At 40.6% G+C, this 26,821-nt stretch overlaps 1 protein-coding gene across 3 annotated transcripts in view; it reads right to left on the bottom strand.

The window, feature by feature from the left end:
• Positions 1–3,119: 3,119 nt before the first annotated feature.
• Positions 3,120–26,821, bottom strand: part of LOC111162016 (regulation of nuclear pre-mRNA domain containing 2) — a 98,040-nt gene continuing 74,338 nt past the window's right edge. The window contains exons 7-11 of one of the 3 annotated variants that reach the window (XM_022526171.1): positions 17,201–17,483; positions 15,576–15,836; positions 12,857–13,057; positions 7,562–8,743; positions 7,263–7,418 (exon numbers count right to left, since the gene is read on the bottom strand). In XM_022526171.1, the coding sequence (XP_022381879.1) occupies positions 7,330–7,418; positions 7,562–8,743; positions 12,857–13,057; positions 15,576–15,836; positions 17,201–17,483 (2,016 nt within the window). In that variant the 3' untranslated portion in view covers positions 7,263–7,329. Of the gene's footprint in view, positions 8,744–12,856; positions 13,058–15,575; positions 15,837–17,200; positions 17,484–26,821 lie in introns of all 3 variants that reach the window. The other 2 variants (XM_022526169.1, XM_022526170.1) reach the window with 2 other exon arrangements.

The following is a 26,821-nucleotide window of genomic DNA, read 5'->3' on the forward strand; positions in this document are numbered from 1 at the left end:
ATACATCTCTAGAAGGCAGTGCACAACTAAGGCCCATTACCAAATAATAGATATTTCGGATTAATCCTTTACTAAGCTTTACTGCCCTTGGCAATGATTGGCTATTTAGAAGATACAGGATCTTAAGTGCTGTTTCACTTAAGTGTAAAGGATTCCTAGCTAGGGGACGACGAAACAAGGAATTGGATGCTGCGTGTCTCCTTTATTTCTACCCATTCCAACTGAAACATGGCAAGGAAGACACACAAAGTTTCAAGTTCTTTTAGCTCCCCTTTCCCACAAATTAAGCAGCAAAAAATTTGAGTAATTGGCAAAAATGAAGGGGACAGAACGGGGATGAGGAAGGAAGTAAAGTTGCTGGAACATCTAACTTTCTATGAACCCAACAGACCCAGGGCAGACTGGTTTAGCCAGCACCCTTTCCAATCAAACAAAAACCTGCAGCCCGTACCTGTTTCCTCTGTTGGCACTGAACACTACCCCTCCACCCACATCTGCATTTTCAACTTTTGACTCTTGCTACAGTGCGAACAAAGGGAGAGAAAGCAACAACAAAATGATAGTGCCATAAGGTAACTGCAGTAGCAATTCCTAAATTGGTATCAGCCTTCTTATACCCTATGCCCCCCAACTTATAACTAAGCATAGTATATTTTTTTCCCTGCCTAGAGTTAGTCAGAAGCAATTCATTACTTAGTTTTACATTGCACTTGCTCCTTTCCTTTAAAGCATGTATGCTTCTCCTTACTTCAAGGGGGAAGGGAGAACAGGATGTTTACTTAAGAGCTGCTATCTCATTTGCGGGTGAATCTCTTATAGCTTTGTCTATGCAGCTTCAGTGAGTTATTACTCAGCAATTGTGAATAGCAGCTGACCGGACTTGTCTATACAGTTACTCATAAACAAGTATGAGAAACGCCCCAATACCCCAAAACCCATTTGGATGGTGTTTGTGTTACTGTCTACATACACGAGGGGGTAACTCATCGCTCTTATACAAGATTGGCTTAAATAAAAACAATTCCAGGGGATGAAGCTTTGCATTTTCAACATGCCCAGAAACACCAATGTCAAAGTCTAAAAGCTGTTGCTTCCTTGGAGATGGAGAATCAGTTGGGCAAGTCAAAGTTCCAAGAGGGTACAAGGAAAAAGGTGAGCCAGATTCCAGAACCAGCCAGCACAATTGTACACCCTACATACTGGGTGTGTTCCTAGGCTGCTATTTCTGAAGTGTCTGGTGATACACGCATGTAACTTCATGTAATGAAGGCTGCTATTTACAGCCTTCTACCCTGCCAGTGACCCAGGCGGGGTCTGGATGCAGTGACTCTCTCTTTACCCCTTAAAGCTAACATTCCACTTACTAAGCTTCACTGGGGTATGAAAAAGGGATGGGGCAAGAGAGGCGGGTTAAGTGTGGCTTATGTACGATAGATTGATTGCCAACATGCAGCAATAAGGGTAGATGTGGGCAAAGAATTGACCAGAAGGAACCCTGCCACCATTGCCCCTGCCAACTGGATGCTTGCTTTAAATCTTTTCGGGGGGGGGGGGCAGAGAATCTTAAGCAGGTGCCACACCCAGTGTGGACCCCAATGTGGGGCTCAATCTCACAACCCTGAGATCATGACCTGAGCCAAAATCAAGAGTTGGACACTTAACCGACTAAGTCACCCAGGTGCCCCTCTATGCTTGCTTTAAAAATGCTTCTTCACTTAAAATCGCACATTTTGAAGACAAAGACAAATAATTATTCATACAATATATCCCACTTCATTACCAGCCACTCCTCAAACATCTTGACTTCATCCCACCCATCAACCCTTTTCAAAACTGAATTACACAAAGGATCAAACAGAAAACCCACAAGGCCATGGAGATCTGAGGCTCATACTGCTTTCAGGGACACTGAATGCTGTAGTCAAAGGGGACACCTGCATAAGATCAGGGTGAGAGGGGGAAAGTCAACCACACAACAAAGGAAACCATACTTTATTAAACTGGAAAAACAAAAACATACTATTGGGGACAAAGATTAAAAAAAAAAAAAAAGGAATGGTTGGAAGAGAGGCCAAGTGTAAGTGGTCACAAGAAAGGGACATGACAGGTGGTCTGTGGTGTCTGTGTGGCTCAGAAATGTGCAGGTGCACACACGGTCCCCTCGATCCCCCTTGCACTTAGACCAAAAGCCAATACAATGCAATCTTCAGAGATATATCCAAGCTTCCTTTCTGATCCTGTCGTTGGTTTCACCTTCGGCCCTGGACAGTCACATAGAAGGGTCTTTGCTGGAGAAAATTTAGATTTTCCAACCATAGGCCTGCTCCACAATGCAGCAGTTTCAGCTCCTGGAGAAGTTCCCTCTTAGATGCGCTCACCACAGAGTCAGGAGCCCTTGGTCAAAGCCCCAAATCTCAAAGAAAAATGTCAAACCTTCAGAACTAGTTATTTTATTAAATGATATTAATACACATTTCAAAAGGATTTCATTGTTGCTGCCTCTAAAGCATGTATTTGTTTTGTTTTCCACACTGAACACGTTGAGAATATCATCCAACATATCTAATTTTAATCTTAACAGGCACCCCCGCCCATTCAAAAAAAGGGGTGGGGGAGGAAAAAAAGGGAAAAAGCAGTAATTTACAGCGGCTTCAAAATAATTAACAGCTGAAGCTTAATTCTGCATGAACCGGTAACTTCAGGATTGATAGTGAATATTCTGCAATTAGAAAGTTTAGCATATTCACATTATCTAGATAGGTTAGCTGTACCATAGAGATCACAAATATCGTATTCCTGGGATTGTAAAGGATAAAAGTCCTACTCTCTGATCATTTTACCTACCCTGGCATCAAACCAAATTGTATTTATGCTCATCTTTTGGGAGGGTGGGAGGGAGCAGGGAGAAGACTCTCATCTAACCTGACTGAAGAGTAAACTCTTATACAATATTTAAGGACTTAATTTCTGATACTGAGTTTTAAGTGGTACCAGTGTATTCACGACCCCCCTCCCCCATTCTCTGTCTGTGATTTTACAGTGAGCACCAAGGACCTTAGTAACAACTTTGCACATTGTTTCTTATAAATCATGTCCTTGCCAAGACACACTATATTATGCTTTCTTTAAAAAAATTTTTGTTTATTGTATTTTTAAACTCAGGTTGAAATACAAAAGTCAGAGCATGGGCACGGAGTTTTAAATCACAGACACAGAAAGGCTAAAACCCCTTTGTTTCATGTTATGAATACCAGAATTGTCTTTTTTGTTTCATTATATCACATATATACATTGTCATCTTCATTTACTGCTGTAGACAGGCTTCCTTAACAGCTGACAGTCACATACAAATCCTCAGTTCCATCCCGAAACAAACTCAATGAGGATTTTGTAGCTTAAAAAGCAAAACACCCTGCAAAAAAACCCCAAAAAAACAAAAAAACAAAACAAAACAACAACAACAAAAAACCCCCAACCCTTAAAAGTCCATCTTTTAAACTGTACAATAAGGTCTTCCTTTCATGTATTAGTCATCATGCTTTTGAGGACAATTACCCTGCCCCAACATTCAGGAAGCCACTTTCCTGACATCCCCACATTTTCTGATAAAATCAAATGGTCAGAGAGCCTTTTCAAGTAAATACTACTTTCAGCTTAGACAAGAGCAGCAGAAAGAATTCACATTCTTTTATTCTAGAGTGAAAAACATCCCACTTAATTTCTGCAAAAAAAGTTTGTTTTAAATCAATTAGAACTCTCCCTCCCCCTCCCCCCACCCCTACCCTTACTCTTCATCACTCTTTTCCCTAAACAAATGTCTCAGGACTCAAGGTAACTATATTGTTTCTTTGCTTTGCTACACTATATACCCCATCCCACACACAAGATCATGGTATCATGCATTTTTGTGGGGAGAGCTTCAGGGTAGAGAGGCTGGAGAGGGTCAAAGACAGAAGAGTTGACTTAAGACCAGAAATGCATCAGGAAGATGAAGGACTTGCAGCCTCCTAACCACAGGACACATGGCGAGCCCAAATAAATAATGTGGAATAAATTACACAAAACCTCCCCAACTATGACGCACAACTGGTTTAAGCTGCTCTTTACCTGAAAAGCAAGTTTATTCTGACACAAAGGATTATCTTCTGTCACTAGGTTGTCCACTCTCCCCCATCTTTAATATTTCACTAGAGGAATCCAAAACAATCCCCGTACTTGCTACAGTTAGTTAGTTCTATGCTCACTTGGAAAAAAAGTATGAAACTTGCTAGGATTCCCTTTAAAAACAAAACAAAACAAAATCAAAACCCCACCACATACTGTTTTACTTATCCAGCTGGAGATCACCAGTGTGTATACCTTGGGGCAAGACACTAAAGAACACAAAATAATAGTAAAGCAATCTTTGCTTTTCAGTGTTCCTAGATATAAAGTTATAAACACTCAAAGCGTACTGATTGTCTTTTTTCCCAGTACTAGTTGTAGAACTACAAAGAAGCCTTTCAGTTTGGGGAGAAGGAAAGCACACCCTTCTCGTGTAAAATGACTAAGGGCAGAAACATTATTTCCTATTGGGAGTGGAAGGTGAGGATAAGGCTTGAGCCTTGAAATGTGACAGGCTGCTAGCTATAGAATGGGGTCAATTTGGATTTCTCAGCTCCCCCTGGTTCTCTGAAAAGATAAGTATAGTGAAACCCACTTGTCATTAAGACACACCTAAAGAGGCTTAACGCACTGAAAGATACTACTGCACCCCCTCCGAAATACCAAGAACAGCCGTAAATACAAGTGTAGGGCAAGGAGGAAAGAAGGATACAGGCCAATAGTTCCCTTTCCTCAGTAGTTAACCTTTGTTAAAAACCACCAACAAATATCACTTACATTAGGGAGGCACCATGGTAAAAACATCTACCTTTTACATTAAAAAATTGAGGGATAATATTTTAGTTGCGTCTTTGTATCAATTGTCACCTGTAATAATGACTTTCTTTCCGGCCAAAGCAGAAGTGAAAACTGAGGGAGAAAAAGTCAATCAAGAAAGAAAAGCAGGAAGTAAAAGTTGGTGCAAGACATATCAAACTACCTCAAAAAGTCTCCCATTCTTGTTTATGAGGAGGGATGTGCAGGTCACATTGCACTACTGGTGGTTCCTTTCTCTCTTCATTGGAGTTACACCTTATTTTAACCTGGAGATTATATCCAGTACCCTTTCATTCCAAGGATAAAGAGGAATAATTTTTACTAGGGTAGAATGAGATCCGTATCTCCTCCAAGTTAATGATGGATAGTCCTTTAGAAGAGGCTGATTTTCTTTAATTAAGATTTTTAGGAGAAAGGTAAAGAACCCAACTTCAATATGTCTTTAAAAACAAAACCAACTTGACAGGTCCGTGGTCTCCCACCTATCTTCCCTCACAACATCTTTTGGGCTCGTCAGCAGTGCACAGAGCATTCAGGAAAGGGAGCCACGCTGGTCACAGTAGTTACTTAATGGGAGAGAGAAGGGGATAGGAATCCTTCTATTGACTATGTGATAAGCCAAACCCAAAATAACATCCCAACATTGCACATGTTATTCTCTGTACTGATGGAAGTTTTATTTCAAATGTAATAATACTCTTCAATAAATGGGGTAAAATAAGATCTGTTTTTCCTCCCACCCCTCAAACCCCCAGCCAAGTGAAGTGGCTTTGGTTGTGTTTCTTTGCCCCCTCCTCTCCCTCCCACCCCCTGCCCCCTTTAAAATACAAGTAGCTTGGGGAAGGTCATTTAAGTGCAGTGGGAGGGAGGACTGGATGGAATAGTGAAATGTAAGCATGTATGACTTTTAAATTTGGAAGGGAGGCCCTTTGTCATTAAAAAAATTTAAATCAGAGGAAGGAAAACATAAAAAGAACAATAAACCAAACTCCTACTTCCAATGCTCTCTAGACTGTTCAAAATGCTTTTTCCCTTGGTTTCCATCAGTACCTGGGAGGGAAGAATGGGCGTTTTGGTGCAAAGAACGGAGGGCCCCTAGCAAAAGGTGGCCTGGGTCTCTTTAGACTGTGGAACGGGTCTCTGCTGAGAAAAGGTTCCCTAGGCCGAAATTCTGGCCGGGGATTCCGCAAAATCATACCACTCCGGTTGATGGCGTCTCTGTGTGAGGGACCCAAGTGGGGGCCACTGCTGCTGTTGCTGCCTCCCCCACCTCCTCCTCCATGGGCTGGGCCCAGGTGCTCCAGAGAATGGGAGGGTAGGCTGAGGCTCTCTCGTACACGGCTAAGGCCAGGGCCGTTGAGGTCCCGTTGGGTGGGGCCCCCATGGTCCCTGGGTCCTGGGAGCACCCCAAAATGCTCAGCCAGGGTCCCTTGAAGGAGGGAACTATGGTCCTTAGGAAATACTGCCACAGCTCCCGCCACTCCGTGCTCTGCCAGTGGTGGGGCTGGGAAGGGTACAACCCCAGAGTGGTCAACAGGGGGTGGAGGAGGAGGTGGAGTAGAAAAGGGAACACCACTCCCACCACTGCTGCTATGCTCCCCAGGGGGTGGAGGAGGGGGTGGGGTGGGGAAAGGAACTCCGCTGTGCTCTCCAGGAGGAGGGGGTGGGGCGGCGTGGGCCAGGGCCGCCTCCTTTGTGAAGGGGTTCGAAAGATCCACAGAGGGTAGATGAGTGGGTGCATCTCGAGAGAAGATACCACCATGATCCTTAGGAGGGGCAGGTGGGGCAGATGATGGCCCCACTGGCTCTCTCTGGAAGGGTGCCCCATGTTCCAAGGGGGACGGGGGGAGATGATGCTCAAATGTTGAGTTGAAACTGTTGGAACGGAAGCTGCCGACACTTTCCTGAAATTGGGGTGCCCGTTCCTTGTATGGTGCCGCTTTAAAGCCAGTGAGGCCTCCGCTGCCCCCGCCCCCAAGGGATGCCAATTCAGAGGCACTTGAGGGGCCATTGTCAAAGGAGCTGCCTGAGGTGCTCAGATCAAACCAACCCACCCTTGAAGCCTCACGCCCATGTCCTCTATTTCCCTTCCCAGGAACTCGGACGGACTCTACGGTCTGTATTGGCTCCCCTGACATCCTCCTATTGGATGCATTATGATAACCCAAGGTTTCTATAGGGGCTCCCTTCTCTTCGGTGCTATCGGGCAAGTCTAAGCAGGAGGAGGAGACTCGGGTTTCTATGCGGTAGTGCTCTTCTTGTTGCTGCTGCTCAGTGGCTGTCAAGCTGGGCTGGGCGAGGTTTGAGAGACCGACAACACCATCACTTGAAGTACCCTTGTTGGGTGCCTGGCCAAAATGCTTATCGTCTGAGGGCTTTCGGGAGGCGTTTTTAAGCATATTCTTAAACTCAATCGTCGACGTGGTGGAAATGGTGGGGGCCAGGACTTTCTCCACGCCTGGTGTGGGTGGGTGGCCCGTGGGAGCGGCAAGGGTATTCTGCGGAGAGAAAAGGGAACGATGTGGGACTGGGTGAGGAGGGTCTGGGTACTGCTTCTGTGGCAAACCAAGATGCCCAGTGGTAGTAGACTGAGACAAGCTATTGTGGTTGGAGTCAGGGGTGAAAAATGAATCATTCTTACTCGGTGATGGTGACCGGTCAGACCCCGGTTCACTCCCTCTTATGCTGAAGGCACCAAATAGCCCAGGGGAAGAGGAGAGATGGTCACAATTCTCACTAGAGTCCAGGAGGGCCCTTACAGATGGAGGGAAGGCAGACTTTACCCCAAATTCTTGGGCCCTGTGGCTATAACTCGAGAGGATTGGCTGGTATTCGGTGGTATCAGAAAGCTTGCTTGACTTCAGGATAGACTTGGCTGGCTTCTTCTCTAGGTTCATCATGGCAGAGGGTGGAGGCCCTGAGTACTCAAAATCTCGGTAATCCTCATCTTCCTGGAAAGAAGTATCTGGATAGAACTTTTCCTGTGAAGAGTCCATCAGGGAAGATGGTCTCTCCATTCCATCAGAAGGCTGCTTATAGGGTGATTCACTGCCCAGGCCAAAAGGTCGATATGTAGGTACAGAATTGGAGAGTTCCCGGGGGTAGCTTTCCTCTCTCCCAGGGGGTGGTGATCTTGTACTGCTGGGTGTTGAGGAACCAGGGCTAATGATCTTAGAAAGCAGGGACATGGTGTCTACACTGCTGGATGTGGGCTTGTCCATCATCTCATCCTGGGTGGGTGTCCCACTCCTTTCATCCCGCACAGGGGTTCCGTCAATGTTGTCGATTGACGTGCTAGTAGGGCCACGCTGGAAGTCTGAGGGGTGGCTTTCTGCTGGGGCACTGGACCCCAAGCTGCTCAAGATTGGGATGTTTAAGTTTAAGCCACTGAAACCAGGATTACCTTTTAAGAAGTTGTGGATCTTCATTTCCAGGCTTGGAGAGGTGGACTCGGACTCCAGCTTTGGCTTGGAGATCTCTGAAGATTGGCACATGGCAACTTCAGTAGGTTGGGCAGCAGGGTTAGTAGTATGGGTTCCTGTAAACCCAATAGAGTTGGATGGTAGCTTAAAAGTAGTGCTTGGGAGCCCTGGGCTTTGCCCGATTGAGGCCTTGCTGGCTGATGTTGAAGAGACTTCAGAAGTTGATGAATTAGGAGAATAGTTGAAGCTTTTGGGAATAAAGGATTGGGTATTGGAGGGCAGATTTCTTCCTTTTATGCTAGAGACTGTGGTGTTGGCAGGGGAAGCTGAAGTGCTCTGGGATGCGGCTTCACTGGCTGGGACTGGGTTCCCAGTAACACTCTGAAGTAAAGATGACAGGCCTGTAGAAACAGAGATTAGAGGAATTAAAAAGAACTGCCTACCTTACAATAAAAACAATGTCGCTAATTGGATATTCTCATTCATTCCAGTGGGAACAAGACAGACATTATAATATGAGGCCAAAGAGAATCCAGACCAAACAAGCAATGGCTAAATGTCATAGAAAATATTGGACCTACTTCTCAATATAAAGAAAGCAAATTACTGAAATGTTTCTACTGCAGTTATCAAACAAATCCAACATAGCACAATAAAAGGCAACAGGAAAGGGGAGATTTTAGTGTCAGAATCATTCACAGTTTAAACAAGACAAAGCAGGAGAAGAAAGGAGGCAAAATTATCCTTAAAATAACACTTTAAGCCAGTATTTCTTAACATTGGATCTGTGGTACTGTTTCTCTAAATGCAAATAGATATTCTGTCCAACTCTTCCTTTCCAGCCTCCACAACTGTTTCTAATAAGTTAATATACAGTGTTATTCTCAAGAGAGAGACAGTATATGCACATTGCTCAAATTTATTTCAACAGGGTCACTTTTTTCCAAGCGTCTCTTGCTAGGCTTTGAGGAAACAATGCTTTTAGATACCATTTTTGGTTGTAAAATGTAGCAGTAGTAAACATACAAACACACATACACACACCACAAAGAATTACAAAGCTGGACCACCTTATAGCTTGGAAAATTCAAGAATTATTCATTGACTCAGGCTGACACTGATGAGATTCAAACCTACTCACTGACAGACAAAACCTCAGAAGCTCTGAGAAAGAATTCTTTGGGGCAAAGGCTGAAGTCCACCAAAGCAAACTGCTCCTGTAGAAAATTTTTTAGAAAAATACTTGACAAAGAGATAAATAGGAGTCCTATAAATTCAATGATATTTTGGAAAATTTACCCAATTTGCAGTTATAAATGAAAACTTTTTGTGCATACTTCACCCAAGTTTATAGCTTTTAATCACACACGAAAACTGTTCCTCCATAATGATAGGGTGAAAGAAAACAGTATTTCAGAGGATACTTTAATTATATGTTTCTTCAAAATTTCAATTTTAATCCAATATTTACTAAGAGACTTAAGCTCTGAAGAATTATGAGATCACTCCATCCTTAGAACATTTTTTTAAAAAGATTGATTTATTTATTTTAGAGAGTAGGTCAGGGAGAGGGAGACAGAAACTTAAGCAGACTCTGCACTGAGCGTGGAAGCTGGCGTGGGGCTTGATCTCACAATCCTGAGATCATGACCTTGAGACCACCAACCTTGCAGATACAAAGAGGAGGATGCTTAACAGACTGCACCATCCAGGCAACCCCATCCTTGGAACATTTTTAATTGCCAATAGTTTCTATATAGTAAAGTGCATGATTTTTGTTATCCAATATTCACTAATATCTGAATAATACATATCATTTATTTCAATTATCCTCCTGAAAAATAAGTTCCACGTTTCATTTCCAAAAAGTTCTCTGGCTCTGTAACTTACCCCACTAACAGTCTGATTTAACTCTTAGTAGCCACTCTTCATACAAAAATCCTCAAGCACTAGAATGTGATATATGACATCATATGAATTTTAAAAGATATTTCAGCATATCTTTTAGATACTGTGGGATGAAATGACACTACTCAGATTTCTGGTAACTGGTGAGATGGTCTTCTACTACTAAGCGGCTAAATACTACTTTTCTTCAATCTTAACAGGCTATCCTCTATGGCCCTTTTGCCCACTGAAGTTGTTCTTTTGTGTTGAAAACCTGTCAATAATAGTTGTGGTGACACAATCAGAGACTCTAATAAGAGAATCCTTTTATAGTCTTTTAAAAATCAAGAATTCTACTCTCCATAAGGAAATGAAAGGTGATGAACTACTCCACAAAGGTTGTTTTCTGGGGTCTCCAGAAAAGCATTCTGTCAGAGCACACTTAGTTCTGCTCAAATTTTGCCTGATAAGAAAGTCCACAAGACATGGTACAATAATCAACTGAAAGAAAAAAGCTGTAAATATTATTATACCCATCTATATAAGAGGCTAATAAAAACAAGTGAGTTAAACATTTTTACTAGAACTGCAGGATGGTGACAGAAGAGGGCCTAGAAGGTAGCAATCATAACCATGCTGATCCCTCAAACTAATTATCTCTAAAATCCTTACTATTAGATATGCTGTAGTAGATCATTAATCCTTTATTGCTGGTACCAATATATGGTAACTGTGGGTTACTATTTGTTTTTTTTTTTAAGATTTTATTTATTTATTTGAGAGAGAGACAGTGAAAGAGAGCATGAAAGGGGAGAAGGTCAGAGGGAGCAGACTCCCCATGGAGCAGGGAGCCCGATGTGGGACTCGATCCCAGGACTCTGGGATCATGACCTGAGCTGAAGGCAGTCGCTTAACCAACTGAGCCACCCAGGCGCCCTGTAGGTTACTATTTAATAGCATTTAAGTCTGTGTAACAAAAATCTCCTATATCTTATCGAAAGGCAAAGTTCACTATAATCTAGTCCTTGGCTGATCCACTTACAGAATAGTTTAGGAAATAAAATTAATAGAAACCTGTTGTGGTCTCTATTCATATAAAGCAGGGTTTCTCAACCTTAGCACTACCAGCATGTGGGGCTGCATTAGTCTCTGTCGTGGGGGCTGTGGTCTGCATTGCAGGATGTTTAACAGCATCTCTGGCCTCTGCCCACTAGATGCAGTGGCACTCCCACCCCCACCCCAGTTGTGACAAACAAAAACACGCTCAGACATTGGCAAATGTCCCCTGGAGGCTGCTGGGTGAGAACCGCAGTTAAACTGCTGTATTGAAGATACTGCTCTAGTATTTGTAATTCATCGCATAATTATACTTAGGTGCCAAATAAAGATTGTGCTGGTATCTGGAGGGTCTGAGAAGAGAGAACAGGTGAGCTTTATGAAAAAAATGTTAGAAGCAGACAGTTTTAGACATAGAATAGGTAATTAGCAGAGCCGAACAGAGAGGTTCAAATAAGGTAGAGATTATAGGTAGGCAAACACAAAAAAGATGTGCTACACCTATATATGGAGGCCTCTCTAATACATTAGGACATAAAAACAAAAACTCATATCTCATAAGATTTTTTAAAAATATTTTATTTAATATTTTTGAGAGAGAGAGAGAGATGGAGACAGAGCGCGCATGAGCAGGGGGAGTGGAAGGCAGAAGCAGAGGGAGAGGGAGCAACAGACTCCCCAATGAGCAGAGACCAATGCGGGGCTCCATCCCAGGACCCTGGGATCATGCCCTGAGCTGAAGGCAGACGCTTAACTGACTAAGCCACCCAGCTGTCTCAGATTTTTTTTTTAAGGATTTATTTATTCGAGAAAGAAAGAGAGAAGAAGGGGCGCCTGGGTGGCTCAGCGGGTTAAGCCGCTGCCTTCGGCTCGGGTCATGATCTCAGGGTCCTGGGATCGAGCCCCGCATCGGGCTCTCTGCTCAAGCAGAGAACCTGCTTCCTCCTCTCTCTCTGCCTGCCTCTCTGCCTGCTTGTGATCTCTCTCTGTCAAATAAATAAATTAAAAAAAAAAAAAAAAAAAAGGAGAGAAGAAGATGAGGAAAAGGCAGAGAGTGTCTTAAGCAGACACTGCACTAACTGCAGAGTTTGATTCAGGGCTTGATCTCACAGCCCCAAAATCACAACCTGAGCCAAAACCAAGAGTCAGACACTTAACAGACTGCACTCCCCAGGCGCCCCTTCTTGTAAGATTTTCGACAGTAGATTGACCTTTCTCACTATCTTTAGCTTTGGTTAACACTAAAAATGTAAACCTCAATATATACTATAAAAGCTGGAATGCAGCCCCTGAGGGTTGGGGGGGTCATGGTGTAGATGGACGAACATAGGACTCCAGTTAAAAAAAACAACTGGCTTTTAGTCTCAGTTCATCACTGAATAAATAAATGTGCGACCTCAAGCAGATCACATCACCTCACTCTATGAATGGCAGCTTATAGATGATACATATAAAGAAGATACTAAATAACTGTACTATACAGTCCATGGCTTTGGATTCTTCAGAAATGGAATCCAAGATCAGGCCAGAGGCAAACACAATTCAAGTCCCTCTGGCATATGTTGGTTTACCTTGCAGTGCTGGGGCTGACTGTGTCTGGGTTTTGGAAAGAGCAGACAGAATGCTCTCTGGGGTGATCTCCACCTTTGAGAGGATATTTGCCAGAGGATTGTGAGATGTTGTTGGGGCAGGTGCAGGTGTTTTCAGGCCACTGCTGAGGTTGCTGGGACTTGTCGGAGTTCCTGGAGAAGGTCTTGATGCAGGACTGACCCCTGGTGGCAGAAAGTATAACTCAAGAAAATGCAATTCAAAATAATCATGAAATTCATGATTCTTCCCACTCAATCAGGAATGCTTCTGTGACAGATCCACAAATAGGACATATCATGGCTTGTACAAAGGAAAAACTGAAAATTAGATTAAAATCTGCTCCTGTCAACTTGGAACACCCCTAAAGTAAATAAGTATTAAGTTTTTTTCATATGTATTTGTCAGTTTTAAAAGCCAGTAGAAAGAGATTTTGGGAACCTCTTTCTGTTTTTCTCTGCCAAGTGGAACCTATACCTCAGAGTCCTGTAGGTACTCAGTAAGTATTAATGGCTGATTATGATCAGAGCCACTACAACTGTGTAACCTGGCCACTGCATAACTCTATGTGATTAATACGTTGCTTTTAAAATGAGATTATATAAGCAACTTCCTTTACATCTTTAAATATATACATATTTTTAAATAGGCTCCACACTCAACATGAGGCTTGAACTCACGACCACAAAATCAAGAGCTGCACCCTCCAGGGACTGAGATAGCCAGGAGGCCCTACATCTTTATATTTTAAAACACTGGGTTAGTTTTTAATATATAAGAAAAAAGTATATAAAAATAAAATAATCTTTGAATGACCAAAAATATGAACAGCTATTTCACAAGGAAAACTAAATGATAAAGAAATGAAAAGGTTTCAACCATATCTTAATCAAAGAGATGTAAACTAAAACAAGTAACTTTTTTTTTTTTTTTTTGGGAGAGAGAGTTGGGGGCAAGAGAGGCAGAGGGAGGTGGAGAGAATCTTAAGCAGGCTTCACACCCAGCAGGGAGCCCAACACGGGGCCCTATCTTACAACCCGGAGATCTTGACCTGATCCAAAATCAAGAATCAGATGCTCAACCGAGTCAACCAGGTGCCTTTTTGTTTGTTTTTTCAAGTAATCTCTACACCCAATATGGGGCTTGAACTCACAACCGTGAGATCAAGAGTTGCATGCTGGGACGTATGGGTGGCTCAGTTGGTTAAGCATCTGCCTTCAGCTCAGGTCAAGATCCCAGGATGCTAGGATCGAGTCCCACCTCCTTGCCCATAAGGGAGCCTGCTTCTCTCTCTGCAGGCCCCTCCAGCTGTTTGTGCTCTCTTTCTCTGACAAATAAGTAAATAAAAGTCTTAAAAAAAAAAAAAAAAAAAAAAGAGCTGCATGTTTGGGACACCTGGCTGGCTGAGTCTGTGGAGCATATAACTCTTGATCTCAGGGTTGTGGGTTTGAGCCCCACACTGGGTGTAGAGATTACACATTTAAAAAAAAGAGAGAGAGATGCATGCTCTACTGACAAGCAGGACAAATGGGAGAGGGAGAAGGAGACTTCCTGCGGAGCAAGGAGCCCAATGTGGGGCTCAATCCCAGGATCCTGGGATCATGACCTGAGCCAAAGGAAGGCGCTTAACAACTGACCCACTCAGGTACCCCCCAAATGACTTTTTAAGGCTGAATTTGACAAAGTATTAAAATAAGACAAAATAGTGTTGTAGAGGTTGAGGAACAATGGGAACTTTCATGTGCTTGGTACATAAAGTAGTACATTTTTTGTAATCATTTTAGTTTTAACATGAAAAGACTAAAAACCTACATATTGATTTTATTTGGTTTTATCTTTTAGAAAAATATATTTAAGTTTTTATAAATAAATAATTGGGATTTTCTTCAAAACAATCAAGATTGGGTAAGGCACAGTAGAAACAAGACTGGCCATGTGTTTCTACTGCTGAGGATGAGTGATGAGTACATGGAGATGCTCTACTTTTGTATATTTTCATTAAATTTCCATGAAGAGAAAAAAAAACCCTATATACTCAATCATTTTGGAAGGGCTGTGCATAAAGTTTAGCATCAAGGTTGTTCATTGTTCTTTATAATAGTGAAAAACTGGAAATATACCAGATGCCTAGTAATAAAGGCTTAGATAAATAAATTCATTATAAATATAGTGAAGTATAAATATCCTTCAATTATTGAAAGAAAAATTATTATAAATATTTAATCTACCAAAACATTCTCTCAAACACACAAATACACACATATAAGGTTAAACACAAGTGGTGTCCTTTGGGGTGGCAGGACTGGAGATACTTATTTTATTCTCTTATTTTCTAATTTTTCTATAATGACCATGTACTGTTTTGTTGTTGTTGTTGTTTTTGTTTTTTGATTTAAAAAATTACTTTTAGGGGCACCTGGGTGGCTCAGTCTTTAAGTGTCTGCCTTTGGCTCAGGTCGTGATCCTAGGGTTCTGGGATTGAGCCCCGAATCGGGCTCCCTCCTCAGTGAGGAGCCTGCTTCTCCCTCTCCCTCTGCCTGCTGCTGCCCCTGCTTGTGCTCTCTCTCTGTCAAATGAATAAATAAAATCTTAAGGAAAAAAATTATTTTTAATATAAGAAAAAAAAATCAACAAAAAACCAGACTGATGGCTCAATTAGAAAGATGAAAATAAGCTTTTTATTCTCTTATGGGACTTACTTACCAGTATTCTTCATGACTGATGTTAGGCTGCTAAGGATAGAACTGATCTTTGCCAGATCCACATTAGCCAGGTTTGGCAAAGCCAACGCTGGAGAAGGGGACAGGAGAGAAGTATTCACAGGCTTTGGAAGAGGTGGGGTTGCTGTCATGGTAACAGGCACTGGGGTACATGAAGAGGCCTTTGAGATACTTTCTGTTGGCTTTGTAGACATAGAAGTAGATACAGCTGACTTCTCCACAGGTTTTTCCTTCCTGTCCTCTACTGTTTAAAGAAAAGAGGTGATACTGCATTACTGCTTTCCACACTCTGCTTCCAGTATGAAACATGTCCTAATAGTTCCTGATCTGGAGGTATAAAGCACTAAGCTTTAGAGAAAAATCATTCACTTTATGATTTTTAAATAAGTCATACTCTTTATGTTCCTTCTGACCTTCAATGCCTGCTTAAAATAAATTTCCCAAATTCATGTTTTGTCTTTTCAAAGATGTCTTTGCATTTTTTTTAGTATTTGTGTATTAAATTTGTACATTTCTGGGATAATTTCATTATTTGGTACATATTTATGTTCTTTCAGTCATGATATTTATAGTTATGAATTATCCCTGTCCTTTCCTTTCCATTAACCTGAAAGCTTTCTAAGACACAGAAACTCTGTACATACTTTCTTGTATTTTTTCTTTGACTTCCTAAAATTGGCCTAACTGGTGGATACAACTGTAGACACTAACATGAAACTGCAATAAATGGGCTTTACAATATATTCCTTCTAATACTTCAAAGGGTATGTATTATATACTTCATATATATATGAAGAATGCATTAAATTCAACAGAAGGCCAACTGCCTAAGAAGAATAATTATAAAAGCTGGGGGTGTCACAGAAACAATGCACTGATCCAGGTTAAGTTTGTGTGTTTGTGTATGTACATGTGTATGTATGTATGTATCTATGTATGTAATTTCTACACCCAATGTGGGACACAAACTCCCGACTCTGAGATCAAGAGCCACATGTTCTACCCACTGAGCCAGCCAGGGGCCGCCAGGTTAATTTTGAAAGCATAGTTAACAAACTGTGGCTTTGGAATCTTGAAGGTCAAGAGTGACAGATGTAAGGTATTCCAGTGTAAGTGCCCCTCCCTCTAGAACAGTGCTGTTCAATAGAAATGCAACTTAAAACACACGTATAAATTTAAATTTTCTAGTGGCCACATTCAAAAAAGTAGAAACGGATAAAATTATGTATTTTATCTATTTCCCAAATATTTTCATTTCAATATGTTATAAATACAAAAATAATTGAGATATTTTTATGTTTTGTGGGTACTAAGTTTCTAGAATCCATCGTGTATTTTTTAAGTAGAGCACATCTCAAGTTGGAAAAGCCACATTTCCAGTGCTCAATAGTCACATGTAGCTAGTGGCTACCTCGCTGAATGGACCAAATCTTAAGGGATGATTCTTAGCCCGTGTGGCTTACCAAATCCTGAACCAGGATAATAATACATGCTGTTCTAATCTTATAAGGATTAAGCTATCTTTTAATACCAGCCTGTGATAGATTCATTGGTGGGAAAGCAAAATAGGTAAGGAACAAGTTGCCTATTAACCCCATAAAGACATACCAATGATTTTTGACCCATCATCTTCCACATCTGAGAGTTCCATGTCTTCTACATCACGATTATCTGTCACAGGCTCAGGTGTGGCAGATTTCTCACTCTCCATGGCTGGTGATTGGGATTCCTCACCTCCCATTCCCTGAAAAGGAGACTCAGAACCAGTTGGAGAAGGAGCATCCATGCTTGGGGAAGGGACTGGTGATTCTTCAGGATCAGGAAGGGTTGACTTCAATTGATCCAGCTTTTTCTTTAAATTGTTCACTCGATTAGCGAAGGTTTTATATGCCTAAAAGAGGAAAAGAAGAGTTATTCTTCTGAGAAAAGGAACAAGAAGTTACCATTTTGACTTTGACCAGATTCCCTCATTATTATTAACTATATCCCTGGTACAAAACAACAACAATAAAAAATCACCCGTCAAGCCTGGAACAGTTTCCAATCTCTGCTTTTTATATTCTCTAAATGAATATTACCATCCATGCAGTTGCCCAAGTTATCTGTACTTAATCCTCTTTTGCTCTCTTCTACCAATCTAACTGACCCAATATTTACTGAGGGCTTAAATGTGCTGGCCAATCTTCTAGGTACTGGAGATATGACAATAACTAAGAAGACAGACAAAAATGAAATCCATAAATAAAGTTTAGCATATGAAATCAAATAGTATGGATTTTTTTAAGAAATAAACTTGATTTTAGAACAGTTTTAGGTATAAAAAATTACTGTGAAGATTATACAGAGTTCCTAATTATCCCTTTTATTAACCTCAAACATTAGTCACAATTAATGAGCAAATTTTGATAATTATTATTAACTAAAGTCCACATACTTAAGGCAGACTTCTTCAGTTTTTATCTAATGTCCTTTTTTTTTTTTTTAAAGATTTTATTTATTTATTTGACAGACAGACATCACAAGCAGGCAGAGAGGCAGGCAGAGAGAGGAGGAAGCAGGCCCCCCGCCGAGCAGAGAGCCTGATGTGGGGCTCCATCCCAGGACCCCAGGATCATGGGGGTTTTTTTGTTTTGTTTTTTGTTTTTAAGATTTATTTATTTATAATGTCCTTTTTTTATACCAGGATCCCACGTGGGAAAAACCACAGTACATTTATTTATTTATTTATTTATTTATTTATTTTTAAAAAGATTTTATTTATCTATTTGATAGGCAGAGATCACAAGTAGGCAGAGAGGCAGGCAGAGAGAGAGAGGAAGGGAAACAGGCTCCCTGCCGAGCAGAAAGCCTGATGTGGGGCTCGATCCCAAGACCCAGGATCATGACCCGAGCCGAAGGCAGAGGCTTTAACCCACTGAGCCACCCAGGCACCCCAACCACAGTACATTTAATAGTCATGTCTTCTTAGGCCCCTCTTATTTGTGAGGTGGTTAGATTTTCCTTGTTTTTCATGACCTTGATGGTACCAGTCAGGTATTTTATAGACTGTCCCTCAAATTTGAGATTTGCCTGATGTTTTTCTCATGATCAGACTGGGGTTAAAGGTGTTTAGGAGGAAGACCATGGATGTAAAGCACTATTATCATCATGTCACATCAAAGGTACACATAATCAATATGACATGCCATTGCTGATGCTAGCCTTCATCACTCAGCTTAAATCCTATTGATCTGATCTTAATGTTCATGCCTTAAAACAGTGTGTTTTTTTCTTTTGGTTAAGAGTCTTGGATCATTAGATTGCAAAATCATTTTGGGTGTTTAGGTGGTCAAACAAGAAACATTTTAAAAAAGGAATGGGACAGAAAAGAATATACTAGAGTTGAGCTTTTGCTTCTGGATATACCTGAGTAGCTTGCAGTGGAACAATGCTCCCACCAAGAACAATTAGGAAAGCCAGATATATACACATACATACTTGAACACACACGCACTCATGCACACATGTTTCAGTGTGGTAGGAGTGCTGAGGCAACCAAAACTTAAGAGGCAAGTCCTACACCAGGGGGAAATCATAAGGAAAGAAAGCTAAGCTGACATTCTGCAGTTGCCTTTTTTCTCAGGATTCTGCTGACTTGGGAGAGCCAGGTAAGAATTTGATAATTCAGGTAAAAGGACAAGGCAGAGGGCCACTACTACATATGAAGAAAAAGCACAGCTTTTTAACAGTCTTGCTGGTCTACAGAGATAGAAATTAGAGATTCGAAAGGCCAAGATTCTGGTGAAACAGGCTCAACCACATGTTATTTTAGCTCTTCAAGATATTTCCTGAATTCTGAAGAGGGAATTAAGAAGCCAAGCAGGAAGCTTCTGAAAAGAGTAGTTTAACACAGGCTTAGGTGTTAAGGAGACAAGAATTAGACTTCAAATCATTCAGGGGAAGAGGGCCCTAGTGATCACTCCAGCCTCAGTGGGAAAACTCTACGCCCTAGAAGCTGGGAAGAACCAGAGGGAGACAGAGTCATGCCCAAACTGCAAATCAGCCCAAGTCAGTTCAGTTTAACCTCTGATTAACATGATCAGCTCTCATAATATCTGCAAACCCTAGCAAGGGAAAGGGTTTATTCTTTCTGTAGGAAGAGAAATCATCCAGAGATTCTATAAACACTTTCATACACAATGTTGGCACTCAGTACAAAAATTAGCCAGCATGCCAAGAAATAGGACCAACTGACCTAAAAGAAAAAAGACATTAGAAACAGACTTATAACAAGTGAAGCCAGTATTGGAATTATCTGACAAAACCCAAACAGTTATGTTTCACATGTTCAAGAAAAGAGAGAAAAATCCCTTCATGAACACTTTGGTACAATATCCATTAGATGAAGCTAAAAATAAAGACTTGGTAGCCTAGAGTAAGATGATGGAGCCAAAATGGGTTGAGGAAAATATGAGGAAGGCATTGCATGGGATGCTGAAGTAAGATACGAGAAAGCCCAGAGGTGGATAAGGAGGGATGGATGTGATGGTTATCTGCCTACACAGAGGATTTTTTTTTTTAAAGATTTCATTTATTTGAGAGAGAGAGAGAGTGTGTGAGCATGAGCAGAGGGGAGGGATGGAGGGAGAGGGAGAAGCACACTCCCTGCTGGGGAGGGAGCCCAATGCAGGGCTTGATCCCAGAACCCTGAGATCATGACCTGAGCCGAAGGCAGATGCTTAACTGACTGAGCCACCCAGGTTCCCCTACACACAGGGATTGATCAAGTAAGTGACTGTATTGAAAATAAGGGGGACAAGGTTTTGCACTGTTAGAAAAAGCAATTACAAACAGGAAAATGGAGAAAACCAGAATGAATACTGTGGTGTTGGATTAGGAATGGAGAGAACATATAGACAGACAAAGAAATTAATATAGATGTACGTGTGTGTACAGACAGGATAAGTATGTAAACATACATCTATTTCCTAGCTCTGTACACTGATAGGGTTTAGCAGCTGTGATATCCCGACATCAATGAGTACACCTAATACTCAATGGTTTCTTTTTTTTTTCTTTTTAAAGATTTTAATTATTTTTTTGAGAGAGAGAGAGACAGCAAGAGAGAGCACAAGTGGGGAAGAGGCAGAAGGAGAAGCAGGACTTCCCACTGAGCAGGGAGCCTGGTGTGGGGCTTTATCCCAGGACCCTGAGATCATGACCTGAGCCGAAGGCAGACATTTAATAGACTTAGCCACCCAGGTGTCCCATTCAGATGGTTTCTAAATGATTTTTCACTAAAAGGAACTCAAGCTCCTTGGAGAAATGACTGACTCGACGGCCAGACAGAACAGTGCAAGATGAGATGGAACACCTTATTCCAGAAGTAACAAAATGCTCTGAAAATGATGGGGACTTGTAAAAGAACACAGAAAGCAGCCTGAAAAGAGATCCCACTGGCCAAATCTGGGACAATTTGAGCATCACAATAATTACTGGTAGTAATTAATTAAAACATAGAATAAAAAGACTCTATGGGTCCATACTTATTTAAATAAATGAATAAATTGAAAGTTTTATGATGAATAAGTTATTCACAATGTTTCAAAAAACCTCCCTGGGAAACACTTACTAATTACTCTATTACCTTCTTAGGTTTGTGGTAATAAAGTACCACAACTTGGGAGGCTTAAAAACAACAGAAATGTATTATCTCCTAATTCTGGTGGCTAGAAGTCTAAAATCAAGGTGTCAGCAGGGCTATCATTCTTTGTCTTTTCCTCACTTTGGTGGTAGCCATCAACCCTTTGTGTTCCTTGGCTTGTAGCCACATCAATAAAATATCTGTTTTGGTTGTCACATGATGTTCTCCCTGTGTGTCTGTCTGTACCCAAATTTCCCTCTTCTTATAATGACGTAAGTTATATTGTATAAGGCTCACCCTAATGACCTTAGCTTAATTTGATTACATCTGCAAAGACCCTATTTCCAAGTAAGGCCACATTCATGTGTACCAGGAATTGGGACTCCAACATCTTTTTGGGATACACAATTCAATCCATAGTAATTACCAAGTGAAAACTTTTCAATGGACAAGGCTGGAAGATACTACATCTATAAGATATCAAAAGGAATAGAACAGGTAGTGGAAGACATCAAACTTGTGTGATAAATGAAAAAATGGAAAGAGAAGAATACAATCAATTCTGTAATAACCCTACTAAAGACACATAACCTAAATCTGATCACAAAAATCATCACATAAGGGGCGCCTGGGTGGCTCAGTGGGTTAAAGCCTCTGCCTTTGGCTCCGGTCATGATCCCAGGGTCCTGGGATCGAGCCCCACATCGGGCTCTCTGCTCAGCAGGGAGCCTGCTTCCTCCTCTCTCTCTGTCTGCCTCTCTGCCTACTTGTGATCTCTGTCTGTCAAATAAATAAAATCTTTAAAAAAAAAATTCATGAAAAAAAAATCATCACATAAATCCAAACTGGGGGACACTGAACAAAATATTTTGACTTATAATCTTTTTTTTCCTTATAATCTTTAAACATATTTAAAACATGAAAATCAAGGAAAAGACTGAGGAATTGTTTTAGATCCAAGGAAAATAAATAGAAATGCAATAAATGGAACCTGTTATTCTGGACAGAATCTTCTGCTATAAAAACTGGTCAATCAGAATAGGGTTTAAGTGTTATATAATAATAGTACACAAATGTATGAATTATTTTTTGATTAAATGGCTACACTTTATGGTTATGAAGGAAAATATAACAGTCTGGCAGAAAAGCACATATGAAAATATTTGGGGGTGATAGGATATCACCAATTTATTTTCAAATGATTCAGGAAAAAAATGTCTTCATAATGTACTTATGGTGTTTAAAAGTTTGAGAATGTGTCAAAATTTTAAAAAGAATGAAAAGCTGAAAGGAAAGATGAAGAAAAAAGATCAACAGAATTTTACTAGAAAATAAAATTCTTTGTAAAAAGAAAGGGGAAGGGAGGGGGAAAAAATCAAATGGTGATTCTAGAACTGAAAAATAAGCAAATTAAATTGGTGGGTTTAACAACAGATAAGATTCAGCAGAAGAGAGAATTAATGAATTAGAAGACTGGTTAATAGAAAATATCTAGAAGGAAGCACTGAGAGAAAAAGGATGGAAAATACAAAAAGGAACATAAAAAGGAACTTAGTGATGAGATCTAATATATGTTTTTAATAGAGTTCCAGGAGAGGAGAGAGAATGGAAAAGAAATAAAACCTGAACAGATAAAAGCTGAACATTTTCCAAAATTTGTGAAAAACATCAAGCAATTTGTTATGGGGTGTGACCCTCCAGAGTCATAGGTCCAAGTCCTAACCCTATATACCTCAGAATGTGACAAGGTTTTACAGAGGTAATCAAGTTAAAATGAGGTCATTAGGGTGGGCCCTGAGCCAAAATGACTGGTATCCTTAGAGAAAGGGGAAATCTGGACACAGACACACACTGAGAAAAGACAATGTGAAGAGATACTGAAAATGGCCACCACAAGTCAAACTATGAAGCCAGGAACAGAACCTTCCCTCACAACCCTCAGAAAGAATAAAGCACACGGGGATGCCTGGGAGGCTCAGTCAGTTAGGTATTTGACTTCAGCTCAGTCACAATCTTGAGGTCCTGGGACTGAGCCCCTCATTGGGCTCCTGGCTCAGCAGGAAATCTGCTTGTCCCTCTCCCTCTGCCCCTCCCCCAACTCATGCATGTCCTCTCTCTTTTTCTCAAATAAATAAAATCTTAAAAAAAGTCAACCATGCTATCACTTTGATCTCAGACTTCTGGCTTCTAGAATTATGAGGGAGACAACAAATTAATGTTTACACCACCCAGTCTGAGAAACTTTGTTACAGCAGCCCCAGTAAACTAATACATCATTGATTCAAAAAGTTCTATAAACCCCAAACCAGATATGAAGAAGACCATGTTAGACACATCGCTGTGTAACTACCAAAAACCAAAGACAGAGAAGCACACCAGCTCAGCAGAAGAAAGAATATTTGAACTTGAAAATTGGTAAGTATAAATTAGCCAAAAATTAGTCCAAAGGGAAAAAAGAATGAATAAAACAGCAGAAATCTAAGACCACATGGGATATGTAACTAAAATCCTCAAAGGAGAAGAGAGAGAATGGAAGAGAAGAAATATTTTAAAAGATAATGGTAAATATTTCCCAAAATTAATTAAAGATACCAGACCACAGATCCAAAATGCTCAGTGAACCCCCAAGCAGGATAACTACAAAGAATACATCTAGGCACAGTTAACTTCTCATTATAAGGGAAGCCAGAAAGATTGACACTTCTTAGGTAATAAAAGAAAAAAAATTTTTTTAAAGATTTTATTTAGTTATTTGACACAGAGAGACAGAGCGAGCGAGCACACAAGCAGGAGTGAGTAAGTGGCAGGCAGAGGGACAGGGAGAATCAGGCTCCCCACTGAGCAGGAAGCCCAATACAGGACTTAATCCTAGGACCCTGGGATCATGACCTGGGCTGAAAGAAAAAACTTAGCTGACTAAGCCACACACCCATTCTCCATCCTGTTCTCCTGATTCTAAAATGCAAACCTGATCATATCATTAGCAAAATTAAAATCCTACAACTGCTTCCCACTGCTTTCAGGGTAAAATTCCAAGACCAATTCTAGCAAACACAAACCTTCCAGAACCTTGTTCCTAAGTAACACTCCAGTTCTATTTACCACCTTCCACATACATGCCCAGCAATGAGAAATTACTCTCAGGTCCACCAATTTTGCCATACTCATGTTTGCATGCTTTCAACTATGCTCTTCAGAGAATATGGGCTTTTCATTTAGCTAATTACTGCAATTTCAGAGTTTAGGTCCTTTGAGAGATTTTTCTCTGTACCTTCCATCCCCACTCCAAAATTAACTAAAGCACCTATTCAATCCATTCAAATAGCTTCCTACAGTTACCTCTATTATAGCACGTGTCATACAGAACTTCAATTATGTGTACTCAACAAATGCTTGCTGAATAAACCTCTCCCAGCCATTTGAAGATCCTCTAAAGTAGACTAAATGATTTCCTACATAAGATCACAGGTCAGTATTAAAAAATTATTAAATGGTCCTTTGGGTCAAAATGGTGAACTGACCACTCCTATTCACTATCTCTCCCTCCTGGGACTCCTATAAAGTGAATAGTAAAAAACAACAACAAACAAACAAAGGTATAAACAATTAACCAGAAGTATACCTGGAAAAAACATTTCTACAAAATTTAGAAGACAAAAAGAGAACAAAAGAGTAATAAAGAAGGGATAAGGCAGTGGGGAAAAAAATGAGGTTGGGGTATGCAGAAGGGGAGAAGTATCTTGGAAAGGAGCCGATTGCTGATCTGACTTGCAGAATCCCTGAGCAGTTTTCATCTAGGGCATGATGACTACAGAAGGGTGGAGTGAGTAGAGGGTTTGAAATCAATATAATTAATTAAAAGTGTGACTACCAAATACTCAACACCACCTCCCTTGCAATCTCCACACTTGGTAGCCAAGGTACTATTCCTTGGGCAAAAAAATGTGACTTCTCTAAAAAGTTAAAATATTTTGGCAAAAGACTCCAGCCTTCTAACACTTAGCGCTCCTCCTGCCCTGAACAGCCAGTTCCTCACCTACATAGACCTTACTAAACCTGAGAGTAAATAATCCCTATCTATGTACCAGGAATGTCTCAATTTTTTCATACCTCATTCTTAAATATGAATGGACAGAGATACCAACTGATTTTTGATGAAAGCCTTTTTCATAACAGAAAGACCAAGAAAACTAGAGAGGAAAAAAAACTCAAGATCTTTCAGAAAACAGAACAAAAAGATCAAGATTGAGAAAATATGAGAAAATAGAAGATAAAGAAATTATTCCACAACTGAAGAACACCAATCTTTAGACTGAAAGAGCCCTCCAAGTAACCCATAAGGAATGAAAAATAAAACCTCGTATGTTGATACATCATTGTAAAAATTACAGGACATTATGGATGAAGTCCATAAAAGCTCCCAGGCAGAAAAAAAAAAGTTCCTACAAATGATCTTGCAAAGACTTCACATCAAAAACACTAAAGACAAGAAGTAATGCCTTTTAAGCTATAAGGGAAAATGATTTTCAACCAAACTATGAAAGTAGGGGCGCCTGGGTGGCTCAGTGGGTTAAGCCGCTGCCTTCGGCTCGGGTCATGATCTCAGGGTCCTGGGATCGAGTCCCGCATCGGGCTCTCTGCTTGGCAGGGAGCCTGCTTCCCTCTCTCTCTCTCTCTCTGCCTGCCTCTCTGTCTACTTGTGATCTCTCTCTGTCAAATAAATAAATAAAATCTTAAAAAAAAAAAAAAAACTATGAAAGTAAATGTGAAAACAGTATAAAGATATTTTGAGATCTAAGGACTCAGAAAATTCACATCTCATAAGCCCCCTATTTTTGGAAATTAACCAAGGATATGCTCCACCAAAACATGAGAGAAAACCAAAAAAAGAAGATAAAGAAATCTGTAAAACAGAGTGCTCAATTCAGAGTATCAGTAAAAGGTAGTCCTAGAATGAGATCCAGACATTTCAAACTGGAGCAGGAGATTGAAAGTTCAGCTAGGGAGGTTTCTGGGGAAAATGTGATTTCAGATATTCGACATGAGAGAGAATTTAGAAAGTAAAAAAAAAGGCTATGAGAAAGCAAACAATCTAAAAAAAATTTAGGAAAAAAACAAAAAGTCTCTAATATTACCATACCTACTAGCTCATATGGTGAACAATGTTTACAGAGCTTTACTATAATCTTTGTTTATTAACTTTCAACCTTTAGAGCAAGGAAGTAACATTTAATTGATTACAGAGTAGAATATAAATATTCTCCACCTTGACAAAGTGAAAGTACAGTTTACTGAAGATGGGAAACTGAAGGGATAAATGAGAACTAATGGGAAAGGAGAGGGATGTTAATAACCTCATTCTACATAGTGAAGTGTCTAGAGTTAGCGGTCAAAAAATATTGAATACAGGGGCGCCTGGGTGTCTCAGTGGGTTGGGCCGCTGCCTTCGGCTCAGGTCATGATCTCAGGGTCCTGGGATCGAGCCCCGCATCGGGCTCTCTGCTCAGCAGGAGCCTGCTTCCTCCTCTCTCTCTGCCTGCCTCTCTGCCTGCTTGTGATCTCTCTCTGTCAAATAAATAAATAAAATCTTTAAAAAAAAAATATTC

This window comes from Enhydra lutris, unplaced genomic scaffold (assembly GCF_002288905.1).
Source record: "Enhydra lutris kenyoni isolate GAN:26980312 unplaced genomic scaffold, ASM228890v2 scaffoldscaffold88, whole genome shotgun sequence".
In the NCBI taxonomy this organism is placed as follows: Eukaryota; Metazoa; Chordata; class Mammalia; order Carnivora; family Mustelidae; genus Enhydra; species Enhydra lutris.